The sequence below is a fragment of the Anarhichas minor genome, unplaced genomic scaffold, assembly GCF_050575085.1.
Source record: "Anarhichas minor isolate MPS153535 unplaced genomic scaffold, ASM5057508v1 ptg000136l, whole genome shotgun sequence".
In the NCBI taxonomy this organism is placed as follows: domain Eukaryota; kingdom Metazoa; phylum Chordata; class Actinopteri; order Perciformes; family Anarhichadidae; genus Anarhichas; species Anarhichas minor.
In genome coordinates this window covers 10,812,501-10,830,662 of record NW_027466582.1, presented here as the reverse complement: position 1 = coordinate 10,830,662, position 18,162 = coordinate 10,812,501, and the positions used below count along the sequence as shown (strand labels likewise).

At 44.3% G+C, this 18,162-nt stretch overlaps 1 protein-coding gene across 3 annotated transcripts in view; it reads left to right on the top strand.

Annotated features, from left to right (window-relative positions):
* Positions 1-17,482, top strand: part of fut8b (fucosyltransferase 8b (alpha (1,6) fucosyltransferase)) — a 73,584-nt gene extending 56,102 nt beyond the window's left edge. For all 3 annotated transcript variants that reach the window (XM_076084479.1, XM_076084480.1, XM_076084481.1), the window contains 5 exons: positions 3,697-3,934; positions 8,888-9,134; positions 13,355-13,531; positions 13,694-13,844; positions 15,702-17,482. In XM_076084479.1, the coding sequence (XP_075940594.1) occupies positions 3,697-3,934; positions 8,888-9,134; positions 13,355-13,531; positions 13,694-13,844; positions 15,702-16,040 (1,152 nt within the window). In that variant the 3' untranslated portion in view covers positions 16,041-17,482. The remainder of the gene's footprint in view (positions 1-3,696; positions 3,935-8,887; positions 9,135-13,354; positions 13,532-13,693; positions 13,845-15,701) is intronic.
* Positions 17,483-18,162: the final 680 nt, after the last annotated feature.

Here is an 18,162-nt window from a genome sequence, read left to right as displayed (position 1 = left end):
AAGGCAAACTCGGCAAGAAATAAGAACAGTGAAATATTCTGAACAAAGAGGCAATTACAGAATGCAAAAACGCTAAATGGCTTTTACTGAGAACTGTTGCCAGCAGTAAATAAAGATGGGGTTTGATATAATATAACATTGGAATAAGATTTTCTGATAATAACATTTGAGTTTTCTCTCGGTGGAGCTCAATCATAGTTGAGTCATTGTGGATGTTTTTGCTTTTGCTAACAACCCAGTCCTTCTACATGACAGCAGCAGTGTTGCCTCTTCATGCAAAACAAATGTCTCGCAACCTGAGCGCAACAGGTGGTTTTACACTAAAAGCGTCTATGAGGAGAATGAAAAGACTTTAATTAGCTGGATATAGTGTGAAACTGCTGACAACAGAGAGTGGCAAAAACAGACATTTACCAAAATGTAGTTCGCTTTTTTTCCTACAGATATCTTAAAGCGTGAGCAGCTCTCTTTCATCTTCCACTCTGTCTTTGAATGTGGCCATCACAGCGGATAATTACCTGAGCCTGGCATATTGTTTCTCTTATCCAGTTGTTCTTCGCCGTATTCCCCATGAGAAACAATATCACTGTGGTCTCTCTGAACTGAATCACTCTGCAACTGCCTTCTGTGTTTCACACTCAAAAAGCACACCGTTTAAACAACCACTTAACCTGCAACACGGAGCGGTACTCAGAGGCTGCCTTTTGTGCACGCATCTGCCGGCATTATCCTTGAACCGGGTCTCTCGGCGCTTCGGAGTCATTCCAGCCTCATCATTACCAACCAGGGAATCCAATGCTGGCCTCCTCGCCACACGGCGCATGCCACACGTTACAGCTCACATGCCAAGCTCTGTCGTGAGAAAAAGCTTTAATTCTTTTGTCAGGAGGCCACTGTAGATTATGAGCACAGTGACTTAACGGCTATTGGAATAGTAGTGAACTGGCAGCCTGTAACACCAGGGAAATGCCTGTGTGGCTTGTCCTTTCAGCGCGGTGGCTGCTGTACTCTGTCCATGATGTTATTGAACGGCAATCGGTTTTCAGCTCCTCTCTTTCTTTTTTCACGTGCCCTTCTTTTCTGTTGCCTCTGTCCTCGTTCTCATTTCATCTCCACTGTTGTTTTTTTATCCTCTCATCTCTTCCACTGTTCGCTTCCCTCTCCTTCTCCTTCTCCTCCCTCTTCCTCTCCCTCGCCTCCCTCTCCCTCGCCTGCTAGTGTGTGATAGGCAGCGTTAGCCGGTGGGTGCCGGGCGGCCTGATTACGGTGAACCATCCACAGCTGCAGCAGCCTAATGAGGAAAACACTCCCATCAGCCGGTAATTGCTGTTTAGGAAGCTGGTTGGCACCAGCGTTGCGGAGTCGCTCAAACCGGCTGCCGAGCGAATCGCGAAATCGCCCGGCGACCCATCGGCAATGCAGCGTGAGTCGCTCTGTTGGTTTCCACTTTTTATTTTTTACTTTTACTTTTCCGCGAAAAGGAAAAATCCTTGTTTCTTTCCCCATTGCCTCTCATTTGGCGTACTTTCCCTCAGACTGTAAGATATTGAAGCTAAATTAAGAATGACAAATGAGAGTGAGTGAAGTAGAGAATCAGAGAGAATAGGCTATGAGGATAGAGGGTGGTAGAACAGAGGAGGAGAGAGAGAGAGAGAGGGGAAAGGTTGGTACTGAGGCTAACTGCCCCCGCTCAGACACACTGTGACCAACACTGCTCTCCAAAGACCTCTCAGAGTAAACCTAATTATAAGCAATGGAAAGAACCCCCATTTGGACCATTAGAAAGAAGAAACTAAAAGCAGATAGTAGTAGATTAGAATGTTATCTGGTCCTAAACAGAGACTATGAATTTGCAGAATATCTCTTTACTGTCAGAAAACAAAAGCGGACACAGATCCTAACCAAGCACCGTCTCAGTGTCCACAAAGTGGCAATCAAAAGGAGGAAGACAGATCCTGGCAACCAACCGAAAATAGAACATGTGGTAACTGTTCAACAGGTGAGGCTGAGACAGAAATCCATTGTGGTGGCTGGGCGCGGTTGCAGAGGGGACAGAGTGGGGGGGGGGAGTGGTTCAGGGAACGGTGCCGTGAAGAGGCTTGATTAGCCGCAGCTGAAGCTGATCCTTGATTGTCTCTCTCGTATATAAACATTAGTAGGGACGGAGGCACGAGAGAGAGGTAAGCAGGAGACACAGGACAGCAGACGATCCTGACCAACGCATGTACGGCGGTGCGCTCGGGGGCACGGCAGGAGAGCGCACGGCCGAGACCAGTCTGAACTGCAGTAATAACAACAAAGAACATTACGGAACGCTGTTTGAGTGTGTGCTCAGTGTGTGTGCGGAAAGGACCCGCGGCGGTAACAAGAGGTCGTTACATCCATCTACTCCAATGTCATACATTCAATGAAATAAGGAACATTTACTTAAACAAGGTCGACTCTGTCATTTGGGATTTCAAAGAGCTTAATGACCTCTCAAATGAAAAAAGTACTTGGAGAAAGAGACGAGGCATATCTCGCTGCCCAATATGTATCAACATGCCGCAACCGGAGGGACTGTGAATGACACACACACACACACAGATGATTTGCGGCATATGGGGGATATGAAAGAAATGTACATCATGATTGTCATTTTCATCGAAAAACATATTGAAATGATTATTGTGTTTTTTTTGCTGGGATTTGTACCAAACAAAGATGTTTTCTTAAGTCTGTATATTATGATGTGTAGTCCTGGACGTCTCTGCAGCACGATGTTTAATTTAAAATGCTATGTGACACACATTTTGCCTTTTACAAATATTGGATCTCCTCCCATTTGATAATTACAGTAAGCCATATTGTGGTTTCAATAAATTAGCCTTGAATTGAAAAGCGATAAATACTGAGAGGAAAAAGAGATTACAGACAACAACAAAGAGATTAATGAAGAATAGATGGGGATTGTTCCTATTGCCAACAAATCCCAAAAGACCAAATCCAATGAATCCATCTTTCAATAATTTCCATCCTCCACGCTGCCCCATTGGTTCCTACTGACAACTTAAATCTTAAAAAGCTGGTCACAAATACAGAGTTTTTTGAGCAATTTCAGTCATTTCTTGCAAACGTTACTCAAACAGAGGCTCGGGATTATGATCAGCCAACTATTGATATGTGCCAGTGCAACAGCACAATGTATGTGGGTACAATGTATAAAGGAACTACGGTGGCCATGTTCATAGCGTTGAAGAAATGTGCCACTTATTGCAACGGTGTGGCTCATTTATGTGTTTTTAATAATGTTCTTGTAACAATGGTGAAAACATCTATATCCGGCTTTGAATGCACAGACAATACTTGTCACCAAAGCGTATAAAAATATAGAACATTACCAGTTGTATCCTTTTAACAATAAGAAGGAGAGAGGCGGGAGAGAAAAGAAAGATGGGAAAAGAGTCATTTTCATGGCTGTCACAGAGGGAGACGAAAGGAAAAACAAACTAGCAGGTAAAGAGAGAGAGAGCCGAGAAAAAGAGGGAACAGGTATAAACTTAGAGCGAAGTGGAGTATGAGAGAGACGGGCAAAGAGAACAAAGAACAATATCGGCCATGTGTTATTACAAGTCAGAGAGCAGGGCTTTGAGAGATACAAGAAGAAGGTCAAGCAATAAAAAAAGGTTGAAACATTCCTTCCTGTCCTTCTCCCAGAACCCCCCAGACTGCAGTAAGGCGAGAAAGCTGGTGTGCAACATCAATAAGGGCTGTGGTTACGGCTGCCAGCTCCACCATGTCGTCTACTGCTTCATGATCGCTTATGGCACCCAGCGCACGCTCATCCTGGAGTCCCACAACTGGCGCTACGCCCCCGGCGGCTGGGAGACCGTCTTCCTGCCCGTCAGTAACACCTGCACCGACCGCGCCGGGGCCACCACTGGACACTGGTCAGGTAAGGTACACACACACACACACACCATCACCCATTGTGAGCCACACACAGCCGGAGCCTCAGTGCTGCCTGCAAACGACTATGATTGGTTGCTTAATATTCAAATAGGCCTTGTTGTCTTTTTTGGTCTATCTCTGCTAAAAGACGGGGTCTGCCAGACCACACGTCTTTTGTGCTGCTACAGCGAAAACAAACAAAGTGTGAATTCCCTGGCTAAGCAGGACTGTGCAATTCCTGTTAAAGCACTTTGGCAGCCAGTGAAGCAGCAGCAGCAGGTTACTGTTCAAAGGCTTCAGTGCCAAGAAGACTTTATTTCCGCAGAGGAGGCCGGTCATAGAGGCAGAGGAGGAGGCTCCTCCTCTATTTTTGAGAGTCATGGGGGAGATCAAATCTTAAAAAAAAGAGTAATTGGTTGAAATAAACCTTTATCAAATCTCAGTATCCTTGAGTATATATTTTCTCTTCTTTCGAAAACATCTATTATTCAAATTCTATTTAAAATGCATCAACAGCGACACCTGCAGGACAGGCGAGAGGTTAAAGGGCAGTCTGGTATTTGGGGGCAGAGGAGGACATCATTTGTTGTTCGCCTAAATGATGCTTCAACGGAGGACGTCCTTCCGTCACCAAACGACAACCAGAATACAATGTTGACATTGCGTTCGTCCAAATGTCATCTTGAGTTCTCACACCATGGATTCATTGTAGAATTGGATCCAGCGCCGCCACTCAGCCTTGATTCTAATTTGACCCCTCCAGCTATACACATGGTTAATTATTACTCCATAGGGGTTTCATCTGTATTTTAACTTTTCAAAAGCAAAGACGAGTCATCTTTTATGAATGACGTCACTCCTGTGTGCATGCTACACACGTTTGTGTTGTGTCTTGGTCACGAGGATGCGTGCTCGGTTAAAGCAAAAGCTCTACGTATGTACAACGTATGCGTCAGTCGTTGATTGTCCGTAACGAACACCGTGTTCAAGCATACGCTAATGTATATGTGTACCTGGCGTCAGTAAACCTTAGACTGAAGATCGATGTGCTTGTTTGGGGGAGAATGCATCTCCCTGGTGATGCACAGGCAGCAGAATCATTTATGAATGAGATTGCGCATCGGTATGAGCGGAAATAGTGATTTTTGTATGATTAATGGATGGTCTTACAGTATAGGTGCGTCATCCTCTGTTAAGCTGACAGAAGCAAAGATCATGGATGATTTGGAGGTTTTACAATGAGACTATGCCCCCCCCCCCCCCCCCCCCCTCTCTCTCTCTCTCTCGCTCTCTATCACTTTCTTTGTCATTGCTTTCTTGTTCTCATCACGGCATCCTTTCAGCTCTATATATTTCTGCTATCGCTTCATTTGATTTGTGCTCTCCTGGGCTCTCCCTTCTTATCTCCTGCTCTCCTTGCGCATTCCCTTTCTTATTCTCCTGCCTTTCATGTGTCCTTTTCCCCTATCTAATGTCTTTCTCTGGTGTCTGTCTTACAAACCGCCTCCTATAGATCCATATATGCCATCTGGCAGCCAACAGTCATCTCGCCACAAACGCCACTCCCCCGGCCTTTTAGCATTCTGAATTCTTATCCTTATAAGTCTTGTAATTTGCAGAGGCAGTATCTTCTGTTGACCAAGCCAGCTAACAAGCCGAGCATAGCTAATGTAAGCCTGTTGGGTTCTTGGCTACTGCTGTGGTCATGCCTCTTTTGTTAACAGGGAAGGTAAAATCATTCCTTGGGACACTGGGCCACAAAGGGACACTAAAGCCTTGGATTAATTAGTAGATATACATTGAATATATCACTAATTAAGTGGAATGTCTGCCCATGCCAGTACAATTAATGCATTTGGATATTTGCTAGTGTTACAGTATATTATTGGCCTTTTATTCTATGATCAGCCAGTGTTTATTACCTACCATGCCAATGCCTTGAGATGATGAAGGGTTTGCGGTGTTCCAGGATGGCAGTGGACTTTGCAACGTCGTCATTTTCTAATTTTGTCAGACATCGGGTCTCTGTTGCATCATTCCTGGTAAATGCCACCAATCCTTTCTAGTAGCCTTCACTTAGAAATGTGATGAGCATGCTGCTTTTTGCTGTTCTATAGTTTTACACGATACAGTTTTTGTCTTTTGTTTGCCTAACCTTGTGTTCGCATTGGAAATCGCCATTGTTGGTGTTTTATGTAGCAGCGCTGTCATTTATCGGCACATGGTTTGCCCACTTTATGTTGAGTTGCTTCCCGTAGGATGTCAGTTAATTATAGACGGAGAGATGATGCATGGAATATGCATCTGTGACAAAATCAAAGGTAGCGATCATTATAGGACCTGCTGATTTTCTTCCCTCCTACGGGAAGTGGGGAAAGAAAATTCAAATTTTTCCGGGGAACCATAATTCTAAAACCTTAAACAACCTGAAAAGAACTTTGCTGTAATAAAATACAATCTTAAGTTTGGGTTTTAACTAGGAACTACAATTACGATACACATCTATTTTATTAGATTATAACTATGTAATGGGAATATTGATAAAGATTGACCCACCTTGTCTCTTGGGATTGGATACTGGATAATAATGCCGACACAGTACCCACGTTTTTCAATCGTTGCCTGAATAAAACACAGTTTAAATAGTTTTTAGTTTGGAAATATTACTACGAATCTAAACAGACAATCAATACAAGTTTTTAGTACTTGACAATTTTAGATTCTCTGCGCTTCGGACATATCGGTCAATACCAACAGAAAGTAATAAGGTCCAAACCCAGCCCTTCTGTCTATTAACCCACTGGTGCATGTTGCTGTTTTACTACAACTTTTATGTGCAGTGGGCAGCAGCATGAGAGAGCTTACAGCACCATCTCACAGGTTTGGTAAATTCTGAGCACACAAAGGGGAAACTAGTGTCCTTGTGGAACAATGGTTCGTTGATCAAAGAGCTAATTTGCCAAAGAGGGTGTATTCCTTTGAGCTTCTCTGTAGAGATATTACTGCCTTATGAGTGAGTCTGAGAGCAGCAGGGGAAACATAATGTTCCCTGCCATGTAAAGACTGGAAGAAGAGTTCTCCAAGTTCATAAACCGCCTCTCAAATGTATTATGAATGGAAAGGCTTCGCATTTTGTGTCTGTATGGTGTCACTCCTGGTTCTCCAGTAGCTGTGTTGAGCTTGTGCAATATTTATTAGGCGAAGTATGCATCATGGGCTTAAAATACAGCGTTTCTGTGTCAGTTCAGACCTTTAAGCTTTAAGGCGCGTACATGAAAAAATGTAGCCGATGCTTTGGAGTTGAGATGAAATTTAAAAAGAGCTTTGTGATGTAATTAAGGAGCTGTGGGAGGCAGACTCACTGCGTCTCAGTACATTTATGCCATGAAGTGCAGGCCTCAAAAAAGTGCCCATTCCCCCTTATGTGAATCATGCCAATGCTGTTATATAAGCAAAGACAGGCCTGGGAATATCTTTTCTGTTCAATATTTAATGCTTCTACCAATTTATATTCAGTTCATGTTCAGGCATACGCGCACATAAATTGAAGCCTCTGTTTCTGTCCTTGTTTTTCGCATGTTTTTTTTACGTACCCTTTCTGTGAAAGGCCATTTTTAATGACTCATTATGCCATTTAGTTGGAAGTGTGCCGTGGATGTGTGTTTGCAGCTGTATTAGGGCCCGTCTGTGGCAGTTAGAGAAGCCACTTTAGTCTGAAAGAACACAGGCCTCAAAACTTGTTTTTGTGTAAATCAGGGGTTTAACTCACACACACGGACCAAAACACAACTCTCCCTGGGTTTTTAAGACTGAAAGAGAGTGAAGGTTTTGTCTGCCAGGCATATCCCTTCTGGTGCGATGAGATTAGCTGAGGCTCTTTGTGAGTGTGTGTGTGTGTGTGTGTGTGTGTGTGTGGGTCTGTGTGTGAATACACATTTCTTTTTATTGTTGTTTTCTTTGGATCACCTTTTTTTTCCCCGCATTCTCATCGCAAGACCCCCGTACATGCATGTGCATGTGTGTGTGTGTATCCTCATGAGCATTTCTGTGGGCACGGGCACATGCATGTTCACGCACAGTTGGCCTCGGTGTGCATGGGGGGGGGACTGTCTTCTGCCCAGAAAGGTGACCTTCGTAATCAGCCCGTGCTCAACCCCTCTGCCCAGAGCGCCTGCCAAGCAGAACTCAGCCTGAAGGCGCCAATGCCAGACCAACAGCCCCCCCCATCACCCCACCCCTCCAATCCAGGTCCTTGCACCAGCCCCTGGCCTTACACAGCCTTGATAGAAAGGAGCTTACCTTGGCCTTTAAACAAGGACGGGCAAAGAGCAGCTGTCAATCCCAGAAGCTGGATTCATAGGGGGTTGGGGGATTTGGATTCATGCTGGTAACAGAACAGGGATGAATGTAATAGGGATGAAGAAGAATACTGAAAAATCTCACTGCATCGCAACATAATGTTTTATTTTTGACAGAGTCATATTGTGTCGTAATTAGTTCAGTAGAAAAAGACACTAAGAGGTTCAGTGAACTCAAAGATGTTAGTCAGTGTTGTCAGTTGTTTGACAGAAAGCTACGCTGACAACTTGCCGATGTCTCTGAACTCCATATACTTTAAAAGGGAGAAGAAGAAAAGGTCTAAGTTGTCTTACGGAAACAGCTGTCATGTCACAACTTCAAATGAGTCTGTGGCTTTCTTCATCCGACTGAAACTTGGTACTGATACAAGGTCTGAAGCCAAGTCTCTCATGCCAACATTATTTACATAACGAAAATCACAAATCTCAAAGGGCTTTACAATCTGCCGCTCAATCCTTAGAACCTCTGCTTTGATAAGGAAGGTGCCTTTCTGATATATAAGTTCATCAATTGTTGAATAGATGAGCATAATGTTTGCATTGATGATAATGAACATGATCATCCTAATACTCAACCTTCTCCTCTTTGGACCGTCCAGGAGAGGCCCACGATAAGGACGTCCAGGTTGTGGAGTTGCCTATAGTGGACAGTCTCCACCCCCGGCCCCCCTACCTGCCCCTGGCCATCCCCGAAGACCTGGCCCCGCGCCTGCACCGTCTGCACGGCGACCCCTCCGTTTGGTGGGTGTCCCAGTTCGTCAAGTACCTGGTGCGACCGCAGACGTGGCTGGAGAAGGAGATCCAGCAGACCACCGCCAAGCTGGGCTTCAAACACCCCATCATCGGGTAAGGACGCTCGGCTGTCACTTGTCAGCGTGGCTCGCTTTGTTATCTTCCATTTTCTGTGCTTTTAAACACTTCAATAATAACGGCTTTGTCACTACAGCGTATCTCTAGAATAAAGTTTGCAAAATGCTTCACAATCAAAGCGAACAGACGGCGCAGGAAGAAGAAAATAACGACATCGCCCTGAGGGCTGTGCTGGAATACAGACACTGCTTTGCGGGAGGTTAATAGGAGGTTAATACAATAGTATTAAAAGTAACTCAATCTATGGAAGTGTTTAGTTTGGCTCATTTTCTACCTTTATTTACCCTGGGTTTTATCACTTCTCTGCGCTACACTAATACAGCTATATTATATGCTATATTATATACTATATTAATGCAAATCAACTTGCTTAAAGAAATTACATCATTCTTTTCTCTCTAGTAATATGCTTTGTGTGATTCTGCCTTGTTTCATGTATTAATGTTTAAGCGTTTCTTTAATCTTCAGTAATCATTGTTGATTAAAGGATAAGAACGGCTATATTCTATATTGTTGTTGTTGTCAACACATCCCCAGGCTTCAAAGTGGTTTACACTCGCCAAAGTCAGTCGACTTCATCCTCTGGGGAGCGTGAATGAACAATGTTTCATGGCAATATGTCCTGCTAGCTGCTGAGATATTTCAGTCTGGCAGATCACCAGAGCCTTCCTTAGCTTTTAAAAATCCACATAAGAGCACAGGAGAACTTCCTCGTTGCAGAAAGAACAATGCACCTCAGTGCCCTGGTATCGGAGTACGCCACCTAGATATCACTTTTCGGGAAACTTGGCACAAGAGGTCCAGCATTTTGGACAATGCACATAATGACTGGTTATCTCTCTTCCATGAGGCTGATTCCACCTGCCTGGTAAAAGAAGTAGTTTAAAATAAACACTAAGAGTTATATTGTAATAGTTTGTGAAGTCAGCCGGGTTTAGTTCCGTCATTCTCAACATAACTCTCACATCCATATGTTCATAGTCTCTTTTGCCAGCTCCTCGCTCTCATAACTCCTCTTCTTCTTTGCGTCTTGCTGCAAGCAACCGTCGCCGTTCTTCCTTACTTTTCCTGTCCTGCTCTGCTTGGTTCTGACTTCCTCTTGTCACGCTCTTCTGTCTCCCTCTCTTTCTTTTCTCAGACGCTCTTCTCTTTTGTTTTTACCTCTCTGCCTTTCATCACCCGGCAGCTTCCGTCTCTTTCTCCCAGCTCTTTGACTCTCCTCCCCCTGTTTATCCTCAATTGTTTTTTGTCTGTGACTCATCCCAACTTTTTCAATCTCCCCGACCTCTCGCATCCTTTCATTTGTGATCGTTGCTCAGTCTTCATTTGTTCATCCTGCTTCAAGATTTCAAATTGTTATATTGTTATATCTCCCTCACGTTCCCCGGGTGCACATCCCTACCCACAATTCTCTTGCTCTCATGGTTTTACACACATCTCTATCACTGTTCTTTGTGTTTCCTACTCCCCCCCCCCCCCCCCCCCTCCATACACTCGTATATCCCACCCTTTCCTCCCTCCATATCACATGGGAAAGGCTTATTGAAATGATGTGCTGGGTAGAACAAAGTTTTCATCCCTCTTATCCCATCCCTTCTCAGCTCTTGATACATCCACTCCACTCTGCACTGATGTTGCAACAAAGTGCCTTTGCGCTTCTGTCAGCACTGTGGGGGGAAGGCGATATGTATGAGTGTATGGAAAAGTGGGGGGGGGGGGACACTGAAAGAGATCCATAGTGTCAATGCAAGAAAAAGGCACGAGGGAGTGGCAGCAACGGGAGATGCAGGGGTTGATGCAGAGAGTACCGAGAGGAATAGAAAGGCAGCTTGTCCCAGGAGGACCCGACAACCGCCAGCCGACCCCCACCAGCTCCGTCACCACCACCACCTCTCTCCCTGCTGCTCTCTGAGGACGTGAGAGGCAGGAAGGCTGGGAGCCACCAACTGAAAGCAGCTATCAGCACAGCTCCATCCTGCCCCCATTTAATGTGTCCTAATGGGGGGGAGGGAGGGAGAGAGGGAGGGAGAGAGAGACTTCTGTTACAGATACCAGAGTAGCCTTATCGCCATGGCAATGTGGTCACCAAGACATGGATTTATTATACATTGTGTGTATCTATGTGTATGTATATATATATATATTTTTCTTTATAATAATTAATAAAATTATTTCTTTATTCTTCACTTAGAGAGCTTAGAAAGACCATTTTATAATAACTTTCTAATAATGTTAGAAGTTTTTTTTTTTTTGTGCTCATTGCAAGAGAGCCAGTAGTGTGCAGAACACCTTCATAAGACCCTTCATGTTGGCCTTTCCTTTAATGTGTTTATGTCATTCTGCAGCATACAGTAGGTGTATTGTGGTAATTTCTTCTTCGTGCAGCTGACAGGCATCCAGAGGTCAAATCATTTACTCTATAGTCTATATGTGTTATTGTCACTAACTGCCCGAATCAGCATTGCTGTGTCGAGTGTGGGTGTGTTTGATGCCTCTAATGCATGCTTTTACGCCCACCATGAGGATTGCTAGTACAGTATGAATAGAGAGAGATAAATTGAATTATTGAGGCGGAGGTAGTGGGTGAGTTCTTGAGGGGGGGGGGGGGGATAGATGTCTAAGGGCTAAGCAATGCCTCAGTGTGGTCTGACAGAGAGAGAAAAGGGCAAGATAAAAGAGTTCACAGGAACAAAAACACCGGAGACATGAGAGACATTGGGGAGCAGGAGAGACGGACCCCAACAAAGGATGCAAAAAGCAGTCACGACCTCGGTCCGATCAGAGACACCGAATGAAAGGCTCGGACACACCTTGTAGCCCACTCACCAACTTGTCCTCACTCCATTCTTTTGGTTTTTATTCGCCACGTAAAGAAAGGAGCTGCAGCCTGTTTATTCTCTTTCTCTGAACCTCTTACTCTCTTACTTTTTTTTATTCTTCTACCTCATTCTCACAAAGGAGTTCTAGGCAGCCTTGAAAAGCACTAAAGCACTTGGGAAATCCTGAATGGTGGAAGTAAAGGACTAATGTTCGACACCAAAGTGTCCTTAAAAAAGGCTTTTGACCCGAGATGTTCCAGTGGAGCTGCTCCTCGGTAAGCAGTAGACCAGCTGATTGTATTGGGAAGCTCCCAGGTGGCCCTATATGAATGTGGGGAAACGTGTACGCGTCCCTTCATTTGTGAAGTAAAGGTTGAAAAAGGTCTTTTTCTTTCTCTTCGATTTTGAAATTGAATTTGCTCCTCGGGGCCAGAAGTCCCAATGTGGATGCGGCTGGGTGGTTTAGCAATTGAATAGTCGTGGACGGCATAAAATCGTGTTTCAGCGTCCATCAGTCTGAGGGATGCGTCCGTGTCAGGAGAGGAGACGTTTCCCATTCTCGTCCATCTTTTGTTCTGTTTACCAGCTGTGCTCTTTCTTTCACACGTACAGCCGGTGACAGCGATCTCTCTTTGTCCTTGTGTACTGCGAGCGATGACAAGGAAACCGAAACAATACAGTTCTGTTGGATATTTCTACTGTCTGTCTATTTCACTGTCTCTCTCTATTTCTGAGACTTCCTCTCTCTCTCTCAGTCACCGCTTGCCTTTTCTGTTTCTTTTCTGTCGTTGTCTTTTGTCCCATCGCTCTTTGTTTGTGTTTATACCAACAATGGAAAGATTGCCACGGTATGGCTTTCAAGTGGAAGGGTCTTTTTCTTTCTTTTTCCTTTTTCTTTCCAGCGATTACGTGTCAACATCACAAACAAACAGTGTAAACTAGGTTGTCTGAATAAAGATTAAAAAAAATGTTCTAATTAAAATACAAACACAACTATGATGAGCTCAAAATTTTTTATTATTCACTAGATTTTGGACTCTTAACAAATGTAGGAGCCTCATATCCATCATTGTACCCCCGGTGGGAGACAGACGCTACCAGTTGTGGTTCAATTTCTTTATGCTGACTTAACCACGGTATCAATGTGAGGATAATGGTTCTTGGTGCATACTTAGCAAAACGTTTCTTGAAGTTTGAGGTGAAGTGCACAGGTGCATTACATCATATATGTAATCTTGAGGGACACCACCATAACTGTGTTAATGGACCCGACGAGCTTAGAGTGCAGATGGACAAAACTCAACGCCAACTTTATCGAAAATGACATTACAATACTCGTCTGTAACGCAGTCCGTGTCCCTGTCTGTCTGTCTGTAGAGTCCACGTGAGGAGGACAGATAAAGTGGGGACGGAGGCGGCCTTCCATCCCATAGAGGAGTACATGCTGCATGTGGAGGAGCAGTTCCAAAATCTGGCCAGACGTGTCCACATCGACAAGAAACGAGTTTACCTGGCAACTGACGACCCCTCCCTGCTGCAGGAAGCCAAAACTAAGTCAGTGTCCGGGAGTGTGTGTGTGTGTGTGTGTGTGTGTGTGTGTGTTGATGCCCATTGTGAGTCTGTCCAACTGATCTGTGAGAGTGTCTTTTTCTCTGTATTTGTATCATTTCACCCTCTCTTGTCTTACTCTGACTCTGGACTTCTTGTCCCTTCCAGGTATCCAGAATATGAGTTCATCAGCGATAACTCCATCTCGTGGTCGGCAGGCCTTCACAACCGCTACACTGAGAACTCGCTCAGAGGAGTAATCCTGGACATCCACTTCCTGTCTCAGACCGACTTCCTGGTCTGCACCTTCTCCTCACAGGTCAGTCCACTTTTACACTCTAGTATTTCGATGACACTGACGTTCGGGGTCAAGTTTTAAGTCATTTTGACTTGTCTTGACTCAGCAATGCGAGGAAAAAACAGCCAAAAATTCCATCTTCCAGGACGGACAGAAATGCAATAGATGTTGTGTGTCCAGAATAAGCAACACAATGGAATTACAATATAGGCAATACGTACGACAAAAATGATACTTGAACGTATTTGAAAAGGATTGGAGCCAGGAGGATGTTGAGCATCTTCCAGGTGTCGCCAAACAGATGGAGCCTGAGCCAGGCAGCCTCCTCCTCCACCATGTGACCTGGAGAAGAGGACAGGCTGCACAAACACACAACAGGCGACCTCAAGTACATCGTTCACACGGACGAGGAGAACGAGCAAACACACAGAGGGAGAGAGAGAGAGACAGACTGGCACAAAGAGAGGCACACAGCGGTGCCTGTGGCACACAAACAACAAGGGTTCTTGAGAAGCGGTGGCTTTAAAGTTAATATAATTATTTTTGACTGCTAAGCTTAAATAATACATTGAGACAGAGACTGACCCGCCAGCCAAGCAATGAAAGAATAAACAACTAATTGAAAGTTAAGGCAAAAACGTGAGTATTGAGTTTGGATTTAAAGGCTTGCACTTAATCCGACTGTTTAAAGTCCATAGAGGTTACGTCAGAGGAAGAGGGTGCGATAGGAAAAGGCCCTTTTGACTTTTGACTTCTTTTTCACTCTGGGGACAGACGGGAGCCCTGGGGACAGAGAGTCCTGATTGGATTATTGGGTTTAAGAATTTAGATTTGTGCCTGCCAATAGACAAGGAAGCAATGAAGTGGAATCAAATAAATAATGTTTGGACATATAGTAAAGTGATTCCCTTAAGACTTCCTTAATATGTTTCTGAATGCACATAAATTGCAATTAAAAGGCTGTTAAACGCTGCCTTTGTCCGTGGATGGAGCTCTGTTGTTATCACGTGACCTGAGTGTGACCTCCTGTTGTCACATAACCAAACGTTCATGCTTAGGTCAGGTGATGACAATTTAGCTGCTTCTATGAAAACAAAGCAAACTCCTTCCCCTCATGAAGGCCACCAGATGAGCCTGAAAGCTCTTGAATATGGACCTTGTGCTTAGATTTGATTTGTCAAACTGCTTTTTTACCGAGATATATATATATAATGGGCTTTCAAGCTCAATGATTTAGCTGTTGAATTAACAATAATTATAAGTTACAGTTCATGAAGAAGAAGTAATAGAGATAACCCTTAATTAATGTAAAAACAAGAACACCTGGATTGTATTATTAATTATGAAAAGGGTTTTAAAAAACCAACTGATTTAGGTCAAACAGTTAAAGGCTTTGTGTTGGAGACACAGGAAAGACAATCACCACTTGATGCTTCCAGTTTGTCACGAGGCGATCCAGAACGTTTTTCATAATCACAATCGTGTGATCGTCAACAAACCTCATTGTCCCATTTTCAGTCACATGATCCAAAGCCCATTTATTACGCCTTTGACATTACAATGGCATTTGTCATCCATTATCCTGATCATCTCAGCTGCCAAAGTGCTGTTTTATAGTGAGTTATAACGCGGAGGGATCGGGCTTTCTGCCAGCACCTAAAAATAAAGTCTGAGCCTCATATTTCCTGTTCACACTCTGGGTTTAAGAGTCCACGGCAAGGAATGAGTCGCTTAGCACATTTTATCCCTCTTTTACCAGGGCTTCAAGTACTTTTGTCCCCGTAAAAGCATGTTCTCTCGCCTCTACAGCCTCGTTATCGAGACAAATACTAATAATAGATCTAAGAAAAATAATCCCAGCCTGTGTTTCTGTCTCAGGTCTGCCGCGTGGCCTACGAGATCATGCAGACGCTGCATCCCGACGCTTCCTCCTTCTTCTATTCCCTGGATGACATCTACTACTTCGGAGGTCAAAACGCCCACAACCAGATCGCCATCTACCCCCACCAGCCGCGCGACAGCGAGGACATTCCCCTGGAGCCCGGGGACGTGATCGGCGTGGCCGGCAACCACTGGGACGGATACTCCAAAGGCATCAACCGCAAACTAGGCCGCACTGGCCTCTACCCATCCTACAAGGTCAAAGAGAAAATCGAGACCGTGAAGTACCCGACGTACCCCGAGGCGGACAAACTGCTCAGCTCTCAAAAGAAGTAAAAAAAAAAAAAAAAGAAGAAGAGGAAATTAAAAAAATTAAAGAAGAGAAGGAGCGAGGATAAACACGCGGACTCCGATTCCAGGGAAGGAGGCAGCTTTTGTACAGAAGAGAGATGCGTACTTAGTGCGCTAAGCTGGGAAGAAAAGGAAAAGCCTGAACCAGGGGTGATAGGAATGAGAATGCACTCTTATGTGTTTATGAGAGTGTGTGTGTGTGTGTGTGTGTGTGCGTGTGTGTGTGTGTGTGTGTGTGTGTGTGTGTGTGTGTGTGTGTGTGTGTGCACTTGTGTAAATGCCTGTGCGTATGACAGGTCATGGAAGACTTGCACCCTACCACTACTCCCCCTGCCCGACGCTCTAAACTTGGGGTCTGTAGAGATGTAGACATGAACATTGATTTTAACTAAAGCAACAAAAACAATTAAAATCCACACAACTGACCGAGCTCGCTCTCCCGAGACAAGACTGGGACTACTGTAAGACTCGAAAAAAAGATGACAAACTGGAAAAGAAGTGGTTTTTTTGATTTTTATTTAATTCCTTTCAGTGGTTTTGATTCTAATCTTGCCTTTTTTTTTTGTTTTCCTTTTCCTCCCTTCTTTGTTTACTGAATGTACTGTGTCCTCTTCTTGCCATGCTCACCACTGACACCCCCCCCACCCCCCTTTCTTCCTCCTCCACTCACTGTGCTTCCTCCATCATGTCTCTCCATGTGCAATTAATTTTAAAATACCATATTGTGCTTTTATCGAGTGTGTTTTTAACGGTCTTAATTTTGTGCGTATGGGGCTTGTGCATTGTATACTGTACAGTGTGTGTGTGTGTGTGTGCGCGCGTGTGTGTGGGTGGATGGATGTGCGCGTGATGAAGTGTGCCCGTGTGTGCTGTTTAAGTCTAACGGGCCACGTCACGACCTGGTGCCTGATTTAATGATGAGCAGTGTGTGTTTTTATTTCTGGCTTTCCTCCTGACTGAACAGTGTTTGTGTGGCCAGCGGGGGAGGCTGGCGGTGACAGTGGGGACTGTCCTCAGCCCCCCCCCCAGCACTTGGAACAATGGTGAACTCCAGTCACTCGGCTGGGGGGGGGGGGGGGGGGGACCTCTAGTTAACAATGGTAAGATTATGTGGAGTATGGTGAACTCATGGTGCACGCGCACAGACACAGGAGCCGCCCCGAGGCTCACCAAAAGAAGCACTCCACCGAGATAATGTCCTTTTTCGGCATCTCTGCTGTCTCTTCCTGTCCATCTGTTTGTTTGTTTTTTTTACTTTTAACATTGCTGTTTTAAAATAAATGAGAAAATATGCCTATGTTTTAAAATGATAATGCTGTGTCATCTCAAACTCAAGAGTCCCCATCATGGAGGCTTTTTTTCATAACTTATGTTCTCGGGCATTGTCTTTGATAACCACAGATCGAATAAACTTGAGAAACCAACAAGGCATTTTTTATTTTTGTTCCCTTTCAGTCTGATTCTGTTCGCCATCTGCTCCTCCATCTCTTACCCGGCGACACCTGCTTGTTCAATCAGGCTGAACATGCTTCAACTACATTACACATATTCCAAACTGGGAATCAAGGCTTATTTTAATATTTGAAGAGTTCATTTCCTGAAGGGTGTCTATCTATCCATCTATCCATCTACTTTTGAAGAGTAAAAGTCATTACCTGAAGTTCATCTTTTGATGTCTCCATAAAAAGGAAGAAGCCTGCCTCTGGAGTCATTTAGGCATCCGGGACAAGAGCTACACTCACACCTTCAGTAGTTTGTTTTATAAATCATTCAGTTAAGAGTGTGAATCCATTTCCCAATCATTACAGAGTAAAAACTCTTCAATCTGTCTTTGACTTACATTTCAAACGGAAGACCTCCAACAGAGACATTACAATTCTTCATTTAGATATTCCTCGTGACAGCTACATGACATTGTCTCCCCACGGAGCCAAAACACACCCGTAGACTTCCTGCTCTCGTCTCGTCTCCTACTTCCTGCACGTCTGAATCGTTCATGATCTCGTTCTGTGTGTCTTATTTATGGGCTGTCTTGTTACTTTCTTACTGAGGGGGCTCTGGGAGTTTCATTACAGATCCCTCTTTAATTTCAACGCTGATCTGCATG